This window comes from Pangasianodon hypophthalmus, chromosome 25 (genome assembly GCF_027358585.1).
Source record: "Pangasianodon hypophthalmus isolate fPanHyp1 chromosome 25, fPanHyp1.pri, whole genome shotgun sequence".
In the NCBI taxonomy this organism is placed as follows: Eukaryota; Metazoa; Chordata; class Actinopteri; order Siluriformes; family Pangasiidae; genus Pangasianodon; species Pangasianodon hypophthalmus.
Window position 1 is genome coordinate 2,517,912 of NC_069734.1, and position 17,080 is coordinate 2,534,991.

General features: G+C 43.7%; 2 protein-coding genes across 2 annotated transcripts in view; one reads left to right on the forward strand and one right to left on the reverse strand.

Annotated features, from left to right (window-relative positions):
• vps35 (VPS35 retromer complex component) overlaps positions 1-5,643 on the forward strand; it is a 41,539-nt gene extending 35,896 nt beyond the window's left edge. The window contains exons 16-17 of the mRNA XM_053229520.1: positions 482-625; positions 4,242-5,643. Coding sequence (XP_053085495.1) covers positions 482-625; positions 4,242-4,421 — 324 coding nt within the window. The 3' untranslated portion in view covers positions 4,422-5,643. The remainder of the gene's footprint in view (positions 1-481; positions 626-4,241) is intronic.
• A 4,973-nt stretch (positions 5,644-10,616) lies between these two features.
• On the reverse strand, positions 10,617-15,322 carry hrh3 (histamine receptor H3). The gene is made up of 3 exons (XM_026937662.3): positions 14,706-15,322; positions 13,141-13,307; positions 10,617-12,353 (listed from the first exon to the last, which is right to left on the reverse strand). Exons 1-3 carry the CDS (start codon positions 15,313-15,315, stop codon positions 11,436-11,438), a joined length of 1,695 nt encoding a protein of 564 aa, XP_026793463.2. The 5' UTR covers positions 15,316-15,322; the 3' UTR covers positions 10,617-11,435.
• Between the last annotated feature and the right edge of the window lie 1,758 nt (positions 15,323-17,080).

Here is a 17,080-nt window from a genome sequence, read left to right on the forward strand (position 1 = left end):
CCTTCCGCTGAAGTCGCAGCTCCGTGTCACGCACGTGCATAAAAATAAACGACAACCTGCCGCTTTTTTACGTTTCTTTTCTTGTCGTTTGTTAGTGCATGATGTTCTTTGCTGAAGGAAATGACCCGCTTTCTTCAGTGGTTCACAAAGACCCAGTTAACGTGCAGCGTTTCAGTGGAAACATGGTGTTCTGTAACCATTATAAAGCAAACAGAGGTCTTCTGCTTCGTCTCGCTGCACAACACAGCACAGTGATTTCGTACCGATGCTGTCGTTGCCCTTAGCGACGGATTTAGGGAGCCTGGAGACAGCTTCCAGCTCAAAGCATCTCTCTCGTGCAGAATCGTTGTAAAGCGCTGAGTCATACTTTCTGAGCTGAATCATTGCTTTGACTAAATGGAAATAGCTTTGTGAGGATGTTTTGCAGATGCTCACCCTTTCTGTGTGTGTGTGTGTGTGTGTGTGTGTGTGTGTGTGACAGATCCGTGACGGGAAGCGTGTGATGGAGTGCTTGAAGAAGGCCCTGAAGATCGCCAACCAGTGCATGGACCCGTCTCTGCAAGTGCAGCTCTTCATCGAGATCCTCAACCGTTACGTGTGTTTCTACGAGCGAGAGAACGATGCGGTACGCTCAACTCTTTCTTTCTATCCTTCTCTACTCTACATTTAATGAAATAATTAACCGAAATGCTGAATAAATGGAATCGTAGACGTGTTGAGTGTCTCTGTTCAAGCGTGTAGCTGAACGCTTGAACGTTATGGCAGCCATCTTGGACATCCACAAAACACTTTACAAATTATCCTTAGCATAATACATAATAAAACAGGAACGCTCTTCTTTCCATTTTGCTGCTTCATTGTTTATCTGAAAATAATGGTATTAATATTTAGCAAAGCAGGAACAGAACTTTTTCTTCACGATTTTAAATTAGTTCATTTCCCATTCTTTGGTGTTTTCTGTTTATTTCCTGCGGCGCGTTTAACCCTCACTGACCCTGAATTTTATCACCACACTCCAGCACAAGCCAAAACAAACTGCTCTTGCCCTTCTTTTGTCCTTTTGCCCTTTTTTGCCTCGAAAAAACAATGGATTCTGGCCCGCAGAGTGAAGAATCCTGGTCCTGTGTTTGGTTTTTAGTCTGTTCACTCTCCTCTACTGAAGCCCAGGTGTATTTCTGAATAAACCGACGAGATGCCGAGATAAATTTGTTCTTATGAATTTTTAAATGGTTTCTTAGTACAGTGTGACGTGATGTGTAGAATCAAGACCTGCATATAACCTGAAAAAGACGTGCGTGTGCATGTGTGTGTATGTGTGTGTGTATGTGTATGTTTCTAAATATTAAATCCATTTCTGCAAAATGATCAAAGAGAAACAAACATACTGAACCAGCATGCTGTGTATGTCTCACATATAGCGGTTATTCATCCATTTATTTATCCAGCAGGGAGAAACAAACACACACACACACACACAATTCTTACAATAGGATCAATAGGATTTAGGTTATAGCTGAAAGCTTGAAGTCCAGAAATGCCCTGAGATGAAAGAGCTCGGTGTGTGTGTGTGTGTGTGTGTGTGTGTGTGTGAGAGAACACTGAAAACAGCAGATAAACACAGAGTGCACACTGCTATCGATCTCAGTCCACCTTCAGCTCACTGTTGCTCATGTTGTATTTATTAGTCCTGTAACTTTAACCAGCAGAAACATCCATAAAACAATAAAAAAAATCATCAATTCATTACTGCTCTCCGAGGGCAAATAAAATCTGCAGTGTGCTGCTCATGGAAACCTAATTAACTACGCTAAAAAGTGGAGAAGTGGCAGCTAACGTAAAACGTGTGGTGATCTGGTTACGTTACTGAAAATGAGAGAGTAATCAAATTCCTTCTTCTGCTCTGATAATGTCGCTGATGTAGCGTAATAGTTAAATTCGTAAAAATTTGTAAAAATTCGTAACCAAAGCTGCGCTGCTTTATGGCAGTGTGATGGAAAATGTTTTGTTTCATTATGTATTGATTTATATTATTTATTTAATGTGCTAGAAACTGACTAGTTAGAAAACAGATAACAATCATCTGGTTAAATAGAGGATCTGATATTTCGTCTCGTTTCGTTCACGCGCTGATTTTAATACGCTGTAATTTGCTGTCCTGACGTAAGCGGATGAACATCACGACCACAAAACAGGTTAAAAAACGTGTAATTGTTGATATGGTGACATTTTGTGTAAGGAGATGTTTGTTTAACATTTATGGAAGGAGTCTCCAGTGTCAGCACTTTGTGCCAGTCAGAGATGAAGCTTACGTTTTGGGACATCTTCAGACAATTTAGCTTCAAGAGAGAGGAAAAAGGAAAGGGCGATGGTGATGGAGTGACTGTTTATAGCACTGCGATAAAGAAAGCTGTCGTATAAGAGGAATAAAACACTTCGGAACGTAGTGATGTAGGAAAATAATCCTACAGGGTGGTGAAAGTGACTCCACTTCATAACAGCACCCTGTTGTGGATTTTTATCCCAGAACAGCGTGACAGAACTGTTAGCGGGTGATTAGTGCCCCCAGGATTAACGCATGGAGCTTTTCTGGAGAACAGCTACAGAGACGATGTTCCATCTGCGCGATATTTTGCGAAAAATAAATAAACGTCGATTGTATCATCTAAATATGAAGATAATGTGAATCTAGATAAGTCTATGCGATAGTGGTGTTATTTGTAAAATGACTCAAACCCTTTTTTCTTTTCTTTCTTTTTAAAAACTCAAGACTGATCCTTGTGCTACGTTCAGTAGATAATTCATACTCTCTAATCTTATGACAAGGACACCAGTTTGTGGCGTCGTTGCACGTTCCTTATTGGACAGCAGCATTTCAGAGCGACTCGCTGCCTCCGGAGCACATGACGGTCACCACAGTCCATCACACAGCACTGATGAGAAGAGAAAATACTCTCTCTTTCTCTTCCTGTTCTATCTCGCCCTCACTCATGTGCACTCCAGGTGTTCCCAGCTGCAGTCTGCTTCTCATTACTGCCTCATCTCAGTGGCCTCTCAGGTGCAGAAGCAGACCTCTCTCCTGCTGTAATTTAACAGGAGACCACAAACACACACACAGCACACAACCCAAAGCGTACATGCACACACACACACACACACACACACACACACACACACACAGACACAACACGCACGTATTTCCACCAGGCTTTCATCTCGTTGCATTTCTGGCCGTCGGTATTTTTCACACATGACCTACATTAAGCCTTTTCAAGCCCTTCGAGTCTCTCCGGTGTAAAGAGCTGAAAAGCAGATGGATGTTCTCACCCGTCTTCCTCTCGCTCTCCACTTCCTCTTCCATTCTCTCAGGCTGCACTTGTGTATTGTGTATTAACATCTCTTTCTTTACTTCCTGCTCTGTCGAGCTTTTCTTTCTGTGCACTGATTGGCCAGAAGATGTTGATTAACTCTGACAGCAGTGCAGCTGCAAATCACAGGTTTATATTAATGCACTCGTTTTAATACGATATCGTTTCTATAGTAACAGCTCATTCATAGCTGGATGTTCTGATAGTAATAAACAGATTAAAATCGTGTGTAAGCGTTGATACGGTGAAGTTTTCTGTAAGGAGAAATGTGTTCATTTATGGAAGGAGTCTCCAGTGTCAGTGCTTTGTAACACTCACAAGTAAAGCTGTAACGTTAAGTTTTCCGACATCTCCAGGACAGAGGAGTTTACGCTTTGCGGATTCTGGGCTACGTTTTTTTTTTTTTGTTTTTTTTTTTTTGTTTTTTTTTTGTCATATTAACTTCAAGAGAGAAAAAAACGGAGGCTGGTGAGGGGACAACTGTTTACAGCTGCTATAATGCACGTGAGAACAAGAACGAACTCGTCCACAAAACATTAAATGTAACTACGAATGGATAAAAAGTATGATGTGTCATTCTTTAATAAATAAAAATATAATCATTAGGGAAATTGCAGTGGTGTAAGAGGAATAAAACACCTTAGTGCCTGCTGGACAACTCTGATTCATCACACCACACTAGAGTTGATTATTTTCCTATAACAGCATGACGCAGTGTGTTTTATTCCTTACTGTCCGTACTATTATCTGTCTGTCTGTCTGTCTGCAGCAGATTTATACATTATATAAGAACTCATTAATATTCAGCTACATTCCTGATTTCATCTGTGTGTGTGTGTGTGTGTGTGTGTGTGTGTGTGTGTGTGTGTTCCACAGGTGACCGTTCAGGTCCTGAACCAGTTGATCCAGAAGATCCGTGAGGACCTGCCCAACCTGGAGGCGAGCGAGGAGACGGAGCAGATCAACAAACACTTTCACAACACACTGGAGCACCTGCGCCTGCAGAGGGAGTCGCCCGAGTCAGAGGGCCCCGCCTACGAGGGGCTGGTGCTGTAGAGGCCACGCCCCTTCGCCCAACATGCATACCTACATCTGTGCACACACCCCTATAGACATACAGAGAGAGAGAGTGTGAGTGTGCGAGTGTGCGAGTGAGTGTTCACACCTGAACATCTGCTCCAGTTAATAGAAAAACCAACCCACACACAGCCGCCATCTTTGTGTTACTGTTCTTCATTCTTTCTCTCTCTCTTTCTCCTTTTCTCTCTCTTCTTTTGTTCTTTTTTCTCTGTCTATAAATAAATGTACATTTTTTTCCTTTTATTTCTTGATCCTTTTTTCTGTTTTTCTTTCCTTTTCCTTTTCTCTTTTTTGTCTTTCTATCCTTTCTTTCGTTCTTTTTCTTTTTCTATAAAAAATAAAGAAAAGAAAGAATGTTTTATTTTCTTTCTCGTTTCTTCCCTTTTTTCCTTTTTATAAAGAAAGAAAATATAATTTTTTTTCTCTTTTTTTCTCTTTCTCTGCTTTTTTGCTCTCTTTTGCTCTTTCTCTCCTTTCTTTCTTTTTCTGTTTTTTTTTCTGTCTTTTTGGAAAGAAAAAGAAAAATTATTTCTTTTCGATTTTTTTTTCCCTCTTTATTTTCTCTCTTTCTTACTTTGTTTTTTTTTTTCCTTTTTGTCCTCCTTTCTTTCTCGGTTAGACGGAGGTTTTTGTCTGCTCCGTGCGTCTCTGGAGGTTCATTAGGAAGTGGCGCGTTCTTCTCGTATCCTTGCGCTTAAACAGAATCCTTGCTGCTGCTGGTTGTTCTCCTTTTTGCTGTCATCTCTCTGTGTGTCCTTTGCTCTGTTTTTTTTTTTTTTTTTTTTTCCTCTCACTCCCTTTCTGCTTTTCCAGTCTGTTTATTTCTGTGGTGGTGTCGTCAGTGTACGCTGGAGTAAAATGTGAAGAGATGAAATGGTGTGTGTTTGTCACACGCTGGTGCACTGGCTTTCCTACAGAGCGGAGGCAGACGTGAGCGTGCATGGATGAAAGCTCTGTGCGTGTGTGTGTGTGTGTGTTTGTGTGTGTGTGTGTGTGTGTGTGTGTGTGTGTGTGGCTACCAATTTCCTCAGCCTCCAGCTCTGTGTATCACGTTCCCATATATTTTTTTAACTCATTATTTCCCCTCTGTTCCCTCGTCGTATATTGTGTGTATAATCTAATTGTAAATCGCCTAAAAGCAGAATATCATTGATTTCATGACATTTGCGCAAATAAACAAATCATTAACCCTGTGAAACTGTTTTTTAGCGTCTACATCATTTATTCATCAGAAAATAACGTAATTGGTGACGCAGAATATAATTTCCACAATTGTGCCGGTTTATCAAAGGTACCAAAGTGGGCGGAGTTTCAGGCCACAGACCAGGAACAAGCACAAGATGGAAAAAAAAACCACGACTGAACACCAGGTTCAAAACGAATGAGCCTAGAGTGATATTTTCTTTAACTCCATTATTTGTTTTTTTTCTACGGAGATGTTTATTTAACATTTATGGAAGGAGTCTCCAGTGTCAGTGCTTTGTAACAGGACAGAGGAGCTTATGCTTTGCGCTTTCTTGATTGTTAGAGCTGCTATAACATAATGCGTTTCATTAAATGCTACTATAATTGGATAAAAAAGTATGATGTGACAATTTAATATATAATGCATATCTAATTGCTGACAAGTTGCTGCGGTATAAGAGGAGTAACACACTTCAGGACATGCTGTTAGAGGAAAATAATCAGTTTCAGCTTGTAACTCTGCTTCATCACACCACCTCGTTGTTGATGAATTTTCTTATCACAGCATGACACGGAGTGTTTTATTCCTTACTTCAGGATTGTATTTTTCCTTAAAAAGAGACTTTATGTTCAGTCCTACTCTCTATGCTGTTTTTCTCTTTAAATATTAAAAAGTTGGCCTTGGGTAACATTTAGACCTCGGCTTAATTACACCTGTGTGTTTAAAAAAAGCTCCGTGTGGATCAGAGTGTGTGAAAGGTTAATGAGGTTGTGTATCTGTGTGTTGCTGGCTCTGTAGGACACACTGCCTTTTTTTCGATTTAACACTTAAAGGACAGACAGTTCCTAAATATCACGCCATAATTCCCATAATTCCTTTCGCTTGCTTGTTGTTGCTGTAGTTGTTTTTTAGACCGTTTATGTCTTGTCTCCTTTCTGGAGGTTTAATTTCTAGAAAATACCACCACATCCTGTAGCTCAGCTCAAGTGTAGCTCAAAAATGAGTTAATGTAATTTATACTACAGCGCTGTTGTGTTCTGGATTCTGATTGGTCAGGAGGTGTTGATTAGTTTTCTGTAACAGCAGCTCTGACAGCGCATTGCAAATCACAGCGTTATATTAATGCTCTCGTTCTAATACGTTATCGTTACTGTAGTAGCAGCTCATTCACAGGAAGGCACTTCACATAAACATTAAAATACGTCTTTAATTGTTGATATGGTGAAGTTTTCTGTTTGTTTAATATTTATGGAAGGAGTCTCCAGTGTCAGCGCTTTGGAACAGTCAGGGGTAAAGCTGTAACTTAGTTTTGTGACATCTTCAGGACAGAGGAGTTTCTGCTTCTTTGTCGTTTCTTGGTAGCTGAAAAGGGTTTTTTTTTTTTTTGTCTTATTAACTTTATTAATTAAGAGAGAGAAAAGGAGAGGCTGGTGAACAGGAGCGAACATGTCTCATGGGCATTCAGCAACATTAAGTGTAATTATAAACTGATTAAAAGTATGTTGTCTTGTTCTTTTTCTCTCTTCAAGTTAATGAGAGAAAAAAAACGCAGCTTGTCATGTTACCGATAAACTACAAAGAAGCATAAACTCCTCTGTTCTGAAGATGTCTGAAAATTTAGACACAGCTTTACCTGTGACTGTTACAAAGCACTGACACTGGAGACTCCTTCCATAAATGTAAAATATACACATTTCTCTTCACAGAAAACTTCACCACATCAACAATTACACACGCTTTTAATCTGTTTTTGTGGAGCATCTGCCGTACACATCCCTGTGAATCAGCTGTTACTATAGAAACGATAATGTATTAGAACGAGTGTATTAATATAAATCTGTTATTTGCAGCTGCACTGCTGCTATTGTGTTACGGTTATCTCTAAACAGCATGCTGAACGCTTGTGTAACTTACATTTACAGCATTTGGCAGACGCCCTTATCCAGAGCGACTTACAATTATCTCATTTATGCAGTTGAGGGTTAAGGGCCTTGCTCATGGGCCCAGCAGTGGCAGCTTGGCAGTGCTGGGATTTGAACTCTCAATCTTCCAATCAGAAGTTCAAGGTCTTAATCACTGAGCTACCACTTCCTATAACTCTTATTTGGAGTAACTCTCCCCTCGACGCCCGTGTAACTCTCCCCTCGACGCCTGTGTAACTCTCCCCCGAACGGCCGTGTAACTCTCCCCCGAACGGCCGTGTAACTCTCCCCTCGACGCCCGTGTAACTCTCCCCTCGACGCCCGTGTAACTCTCCCCTCTGCGCCCGTGTAACTCTCCCCCGTGTGCCCATGTAACTCTCCCCTCAACGCCCGTGTAACTCTCCCCCTCAGCGCCAGTGTAACTCTCCCCCGAGCGCCCGTGTAACTCTCCCCTCGACGCCCGTGTAACTCTCCCCCGAACGGCCGTGTAACTCTCCCCTCTGCGCCCGTGTAACTCTCCCTCGGCGCCCGTGTAACTCTCCCCTCTGCGCCCGTGTAACTCTCCCCTCTGCGCCCGTGTAACTCTCCCTCGGCGCCCGTGTAACTCTCCCCTCTGCGCCCGTGTAACTCTCCCTCGGCGCCCGTGTAACTCTCCCCTCGGCGCCCGTGTAACTCTCCCCTCGGCGCCCGTGTAACTCTCCCCTCGGCGCCCGTGTAACTCTCCCCCGAGCGCCCGTGTATCTCTCCCCTCGACGCCCGTGTATCTCTCCCCTCGGCGCCCGTGTAACTCTCCCCCGAGCGCCCGTGTAACTCTCCCCTCGACGCCTGTGTAACTCTCCCCTCGACGCCTGTGTAACTCTCCCCTCGACGCCCGTGTATCTCTCCCCTCGGCGCCCGTGTAACTCTCCCCCGAGCGCCCGTGTAGCTCTCCCCCGTGTGCCCGTGTAACTCTCCCCCGTGTGCCCGTGTAACTCTCCCCTCGACGCCCGTGTAACTCTCCCCCGTGTGCCCATGTAACTCTCCCCTCAACGCCCGTGTAACTCTCCCCCGAGTGCCCGTGTAACTCTCCCCCGAACGCCCGTGTAACTCTCCCCCGAGCGCCCGTGTATCTCTCCCCTCCACGCCCGTGTATCTCTCCCCTCCACGCCCGTGTAACTCTCCCCCGTGTGCCCGTGTAACTCTCCCCTCAACGCCCGTGTAACTCTCCCCTCGGTGCCCGTGTAACTCTCCCCCGAGCGCCCGTGTAACTCTCCCCCGAGCGCCCGTGTAACTCTCCCCCGTGTGCCCGTGTAACTCTCCCCTCGACGCCCGTGTAACTCTCCCCCGTGTGCCCATGTAACTCTCCCCTCAACGCCCGTGTAACTCTCCCCCGAGTGCCCGTGTAACTCTCCCCCGAACGCCCGTGTAACTCTCCCCTCGACGCCTGTGTAACTCTCCCCCGAGCGCCCGTGTATCTCTCCCCTCGATGCCCGTGTAACTCTCCCCCGAGCGCCCGTGTAACTCTCCCCTCGGTGCCCGTGTAACTCTCCCCTCGGTGCCCGTGTAACTCTCCCCTCAATGCCCGTGTAACTCTCCCCTCAATGCCCGTGTAACTCTCCCCCGAGCGCCCGTGTAACTCTCCCCCGAACGCCCGTGTAACTCTCCCCCGAACGCCCGTGTAACTCTCCCCTCAACGCCCGTGTAACTCTCCCCCGAGCGCCCGTGTAACTCTCCCCTCAACGCCCGTGTAACTCTCCCCCTCAACGCCCGTGTAACTCTCCCCTCAACGCCCGTGTAACTCTCCCCTCAACGCCCGTGTAACTCTCCCCCGAAGGCCAGTGTAACTCTCCCCTCCACGCCCGTGTAACTCTCCCCTCGACGCCCGTGTAACTCTCCCCCGAGCGCCCGTGTAACTCTCCCCCGAGCGCCCGTGTAACTCTCCCCCGAGCGCCCGTGTAAGCAGCCTGAGTTCCTGAGAGTGTATTTCATCCTCCACAATCAATCCTCCACTTGGCCTTTGTAAATGAGATGCTGCATGCAGTGTTCTATAGACCAGGTGACCGAGTGACTTTGAAAGGTGTGAGTCATACTGTTCTGGGTGCACGCGCTGTGGTCGTTGGGTTGCCATGGAAACTACCAGACTTTTCAAAGCAGAGGAGCCGACGCATTGCTTACAAGGGAAGGATCGACAAAAATGGCCGCAGTTTTGCTAATTTAAATCACGATTTTAAAGTTGGCTGCACTCGGACAGCAGAAATAATCAGATACTCTCGCTCAGAGATGTAAAATCAATACTAATACTCGTTTCTAATACAGCGTGACAAGGAAGAAAAATGGCCAGACAATCCTTTTTTGACAGTGAACCAATTTCTCAGTCGTAGGCATCACTAAGCCGCTAAGTAGCGATTTGAAAATCGAATGGAGCATGTTGCATCTTTAATTTTTTATTTTAAAAATAGAAATAATCAAGGCTATAGACTCAGGTGTCATTCTTCCCAAACTGCAGAATTTCTCTCTCTTTTTTTCAGAGCCATATTTTCTCAAATAACCCTTCATTTTCTGACCATAAACAAGTTGCCTTCTCTTGAGCAAAGCACTTATAGATGATGTGAAATGAAAATTTGAGATATCTACAAGCAAAATCGCTTATCTGAGTGGGCGGGACTTTGGTTCTATCCAACAGGATTTCATTGGCTTTTGAAAAAGTGGGCGTTCCAGAACAGATGTGGTCAAACACAGCGTTAACTTCTTGATTGTTATATTTATTGTCCCGCCCCCGATTTTACTATGATGTAATAAAAAATAAATCAGAGGCTGGAGAAAGTCGCTGCACTTGTGGAAGTGGAAGATTACGGACAACGATGAATTTTGTCTTTTAAGGGATTAGTAACAGATGAATCGTGAACAATCTGATCAAGGAAAAGAGCTAACAAGAAAGTGAGTTTTGATTTCCGGTCATCTTTTATCCTTTTTGCAAATTTCCCAAATAACATCTTTCTGTAGCATTTGGAAATAAGATCATGTTCTGGATGCAGATGTTTAATCCTGAAGATTTACAGAATACTCCAAGCAGTTTTACTACAATTCATTCTTTAATCAGTCAGGGGAGAGAAATACATTTCCTTTCATTTTCATTTGACAAATCTGCAGGATGCAGCGACATTCAAAAAATACAAAAGAACAAACTACAGTCAAGTGAAAAACTGGCATCTTTAAGACAAAATAAACACGACATTTAATAAGTTTTGCTTCCACAGATGTTCTTTCTTTATCACAAGTAACAAAAATGGTCAAATGCTAAGATAATAATAGGATATTAATATTGGGGTGAATCTAAATGATACACAAATGTTTATCTCTGTTTCTTTTTCATTTACTCATGAGCAGCTCGAAAATCCTCTCAGTTGTAATGTTTATCTTTTTCTTCTTTGTTTTCCATTACAAAATACAGTAAAAAAAACTTTTTGCACCAGAGAAACATGCACTCGTCTGTAACTTCAGACAGTCTAAAGGGTTACATTTTCAGTATTGTTTTCTTTTTGGGGTCTTTTCCCATTTTCTTCCCTAATCTAGACTGTAGGATTGTTAGTGCTCTCCTCCGAGCGTGTTGAGCTCTCCTGTGACGTTACACAAGCTGTATGTCCTCCAGTTGTAACATCGACCACTGACTCCGGATGCCTGTAGTACTGCTTAAGTTGAAACTTTACACAGTTGCACCACATTGGAGCTTCTCCTGCTCACCCAAGAACCTCGAAACAACATGATGGATACACAGAAGTGGGTTTACTTCAAGCAGTACTACAGTTTTTACACCAATCCAATACGGATAGAGATTACTAATACATCCTGACACGAACATCATCTGCACAAATGAACACCTCACACATCTCAGTCCTGCGTTTGTTAGTATTTTTGGTCCATGTACTGCGGCTGGATCTTTATTTTACTCGGACACAACAGTTTACTGAAAGCCCTCCTGAAGCTGGTGTGGCAGAGCGGATAAAGCACGGGATTGATGGACGAATTAATCCACAGAAGCCAGAAGGAGATCTCGTACAGGTAGTGCTGAACGCACTGGCCGTGACAGGCAGCTCGGATGATCATCAGGAGTGTGTACGGAGCCCAGCACAGGCCGAACACACACACGATCACAGCCAGAGACTTGGCCACCTTTTTGTCCCTGGAGAGGCGAAAGCGGCTGGCGAGACTTGATGAAACGTCCGCTCGGTTTCTTTGGGACAGGCACGAATGTCCAGCGCAGTTGAAACCCGTCTCGTTCACCATGTCCCCAACCTGCAGAGGTGGAAGATCCTGAATCGCACTCATTCTCCTCTTCGTTGTCCGCCCGGCGTTTTCGGAATCGGTTCCTGATACTGTAGCGTTGGACAACCGACAACACCGAGACCTTGAGTTTGAGTTCTCGACAATGCTGCTCTCTTCAGCCGGCCTCACGAAAAACACTCGCTGGACGTCAGCCGCGCAGAACGGCTTGGCTTCTCCGGTTCTCTCGTTCCTGAGGTGCGCGCAGGTAGAGCGCTCTTCTCTGAGCACACAGCGGTTTCGGATGTTGATGTAGATGCTGAGGTTGAAGTAGGTGACGCTTATAAAAGGTGTGAAGAACTCGACAGTGGAGGCGGTCATCAGGAAGTACCAGTTGAAGTAGAACTCGGCGTAGCACTCGCCGTGAGGAACCACGCTCTTCCCGGCGATGTGCTCCCAGCTGATGATGGCCGGCCCGTAGAGCAGGAAAGCAGCCAACCAGACGCACAGCATCTTCAGCACGGCCTCACGGGTCACGCCCTTCTGGCAGCGGTAGCTCACCTGGAACAGGAAAAAAAAACGACTCGGTTTAAACCATTACCACCATACAGACTTCAGTTCTTCATTGATGAAACCTTAAAGGCCCTTGGGTTGTCCCTCTGGTGGAAACCTTCCAGGTAGAACCCTTAACTCTGCAAAGAATCCTTGAGTGTAGAATTATACACTCTCAAAAATAAAATTTTTAGAAATTGTGATATAAAATAAGGCCACAGAAGAAGCTTTTTTTTTTTCTTTTTGGTTCTCAAAGTGATGTCCGGAGACTCCCAGGGGTTCTTGATGTAATTTTATGCAATTAAATGCTGTTTTATGAAAACCAGGAAGTGCCGTTTATATGATGTTGTTTCAGATCTAAATCTGGATGAAATGAAAGGAATAACAAGCTCTAATAGCTCAAATACATTTAAATGTTGGTACATATTTGCTCATGTATTGTTCTTAAAATTAAATCTGAGCAGTGATCGTAAGGAGGGTTCTTCAAAATTCTTTTACTCTGGGAGGGATCTCTGGCTGCAAAATGTTTGAGAACCCCTGTCCTGAAGAACCTTATGATCGATGGATCGTGAACCATTTTTCTTGGGCCACAGAGAACAGAAAATAATCAACTAATAATTAGCATTTGTCATGGAAATTGCTTATTCAGAATAATAAAGATTTCTCTGTTGAAAGGTTCTACAGGAAACCAAACACCGGTTGTTGTAAAGAACTGATTCTGGCACCTTTATTTAATAGTGTAGCATTGCACCACTTTGCAGCTTTTCATCTAGAAGCAGGAAAGGACTTGACTTACAGCTCTAGTGACGGAGAGGAACCTGTCGAAGCTGATGAGCACGATGTTGAAGACCGACGCCGTACACAGCATGTAGTCCACCACCAGCCACAGCTTACACAGACCTCTGCCCAGCCTCCACTCCCCCGTCAGCACGTAGGGAATATACACCGGGATACAGAACCCACCTACAGGTACACATTCAGGTACGGGGGCACAAACATATGCACGTTAGCACATCATCATTCTAGGAATTATATACAGACTACTGTAACATACTGTAGGGTTTGTTTAGATGGCTTCCTGAAAAGGTTCTACTTGGAAGCTTCTACATAGAGCTTTTAAAGGTTCTCCAGGTGGACGCATCATAGAGCCATTAAAGGTTCTTGATTTTACCCTTTATCTCTTTATACTTAGAACCTTTTTTCTGAAAGGAAGAGCCTCCATTGTAGGGTTCTACATGAAACTTTCAAGTGCTAGATTCAAACGTGTTCAAGTGTTAATCCAACACAACACGTTCATGTATTAATAGCTACATTCGTCCATAACAAGGATTTCTCAAGGGTTCTTTGGATGCGTAGCAGTTCTAGCTTCCGAGATTGGATCAACTCAGAACCTAAAACCAAATAAAGGCTTAAGGGTGCAAAATGAAACCAGGAATAAAGGACTTTTCCTTGTCAATGCTGTGGTACCATCAAAGGGTGGATGTTTGGTGCCTTCACTGTGTATCTTTCACCTGAGAAGGTGTGTGTTTTTCCTTTTAGAGTAAAACACTGAAGGTACTGATTAGGTGCCTAAAATAATTTTTAAAGGTAAAAATGATAAAGGAATGATAAAGGAACCACTGCAGCGACAAGGAGAAGGACCTTTTATTTCTGAGTGTCAGAGTGTACCATGCTGCACTAGATGAGTTTAAGGTATAATATCAATAATGCAATAAATTAGTACATAATTCACTCTTCTGTGAGTATTATCTCGTAACAAACATTTTTTTTAATTTTGTTCTTTAATTATTTTATATATGTTCATATATTATATACAACAATTACAACAGTCTAGCAATCTTTTTTAAGGTCGCAGGTAGAACCTCTTCAGAAAAATGAAACTGTGAATCATTATTTTATGTTAAAGGTTTATATCTTTAAAGCAAATCTATATATTTTTTATTTACATCTGGCACTTTGTTAACAAGTCTGAATGTCATGATGCACACAATCTTCAAGTATCTTATCAAGTATCTTTAGATAGATAGATAGATAGATAGATATTTACTACAATATTAAATATATTCTTGCATATACGGTAATAAATTAGTGTTAGTCTACAGCTCTTACAGAAACAGTCCATTTTCAGATTTTTTTTTTTTTAGATTATTTTGCACGTTTTAATGACCTGCTGTTGGTTTGTTTCCCACGTGTTACTCTGACGCATGAAGTTTGTATCTAAAAACACATTAAAGTCCGTAATCATAAGCATGAATCCAACACACAGGTGTGTATCAGCTGCGTTTTTTCTGTTGTTGTTGTTTTGTTTTGTTTTTATTTATGGATTAATTTCTCCAGTGTGTGAGATTTCCGGTCACTCACCGACCAGAAAGTCCGCTATGGCCAGATTGAGGAAGAAAAAGTTGCCTTGGGTGCGCAAACTTTTCTCCACCACGAACGCCAGGATGACGAGCGCGTTCCCGAGCACGGTGGCGAACACCAGGAGCGTCATGAGCGCGGTCACGAGCACCGCGGCGCTCTGGGAGAACTGGCCGTAGGACTGCGCGCGCCGCCGGTGTTCCAGCGCGTCCGCGGTGCCGTTGGCTCTGTCGGGCGCGGACCAGTTGGAGAGCAGCAGCGCGAGCGGCGCGTCCGCGGACGGCTTCCACACGGAGGACACGGGCGTCGGGAGCCCGAAGCTGTGACCCACGGCGAACAGCGAGGACTGCATGCTGCTGAGGCAGAGGCAGAGGTAGAGGTAGAGGCATGGGCAATGCACCGGCACCGCGAGCGATGTGCGCCGGAGTTCAGGGCGAAACTGAAGCGGAGGCGCTGCGCCCGGTGCTTTATACCGGAGACGCAGAGCGGCGCTCATTGGCTGCATCTCATTCAGCTCAGGGACGGACTCAGGGACGGACTCAGGGACATTAACCCTCACTGTGGTCACGGTGAAGACGGGTTCACTGCGCGTGTCCGTAAAAACGCACAACATCCACAACACACTCAACACACTAGTGTTTCACATCACATCCTTATGCGCGGTTATAAACATCCTTCGAGTATCAACACTCAGCATTTTCCTCTGTTCTGTTTTTTTAATATCAATTTTCTACTTGCTTCACCACACAAACTCCAGGAATCTAGGGGAAAAAAAAAAAAAAAAAAAAAAAAAAATATATATATATATATATATATATATATATATATATATATATATATATATATATTTATTTTTTCCAATTTAATTTATTTGTATAGTGCATTTAACAATGGACATTGTCGCAATGCAACTTTACAGAAATCCATAAAATGCAGATATAAATTTTAAATTTATAAATGAATCCCTAATGAGCGAGCCAGTGGTGACTGTGGTGAGGAAGAACTCCCTGAGATGTTATGAGGAAGAAACCTTAAGACGAGCCAGACTCAGAAGGGAACTCATCCTCATCCCTTCTATAACTGTGTACTACATATAGTGCAGTTGTGTAACCAGGAACTTCATTATAGTTTTCACGTGAAGTCTGTGTTGTTGAAGTTATCAGCTGTTCACTGATGGAGACTTGAGTGTAAAACTGTAGCAATTGCAGTCCTAAAGCTATCATTCCATAACTGTAGCAGTTGAAGTCCAAAGCCATCTTCATGGTTTCGAAGTGGCACCATCCACAGTAATCTCATGTATCTTCAGGCTGTCCGTGTGGGTCCATCCTTAACAACAGCGAGTGAGTTCCAAGTGATGACAACTCCAACCAGAAGCAGGGCATCAGGATGGATCAGGCAGGTCTGGAGAGCAGAAGGGGTCAGAATCACTGAATCCTTTTCACACTATAAATAAATAAATAAATAAATTTTGGGGTCCCTGATTCGATCCTGAGCTCAGGTCAGTGTGGAGTTTCTGTCTATGTTCTCCCCATGTCCGTGCAGGTTTCCTCTGGGTTCTCCGGCTTCCTCCCACATGTCAGTAGGTAGATTGGCTAAGATAAATTGCTTGTGTGTGTGTGTGTGTGTGTGTGTGGGGTGCCCTGCAATGAATTGCCATCTCCTGCCTTGCGTCCAGCATTCCCGGGATAGGCTGCAGATCAACCGCCTACCAGACCTGGATACAGCGCTTACTGAAGATGAATGAATAATATACACTCACCGTCCACTTTAATAGGAACACCTGTTCCTAAACCTGCTCATTTATGCAGTTATCTAATCAGCCAATCGTGTGGCAGCAGCACAGTGTATAAAATCATGCAGAAACAGGTCAAGAGCTTTAGTTAATGTTCACATCAGACATCAGAATGAAGAAAAAGTGTGATCTCTGTGACTTTAACTGTAGCATGGTTGTTGGTACTGTGAGTATTTCAGAAACTGCTGATCTCCTGGGATTTTCACACACAACAGTCTCTAGAGTTACACAGAATGATGCGAAAAACATCCTGTAAGCGGAGGGTCTGCAGGCTGAAACACCTTGTTGATGAGAGATCAGAGGAGAATGACCTGACTGTTGAGAGCTGACAGGAAGTCTAAAGTAACTCATATAATCACTCTTTACAACCGTGGTGAGCAGAAAAGCATCTCAGAACACACAACACATCACCACACATTGAGGTAGATGAGCTACAACAGCAGTAGATGACCACATCAGGTTCCTCTCCTGTCAGCCAAGAGCAAGAATCTGAGCCTATCATGGGAACAGATTCCCCCAAACTGGACAGCTGAAGACTGGAAAAGACCAGGTGATTTTTTTTTTCTAATATTTAACTGAATCTGGC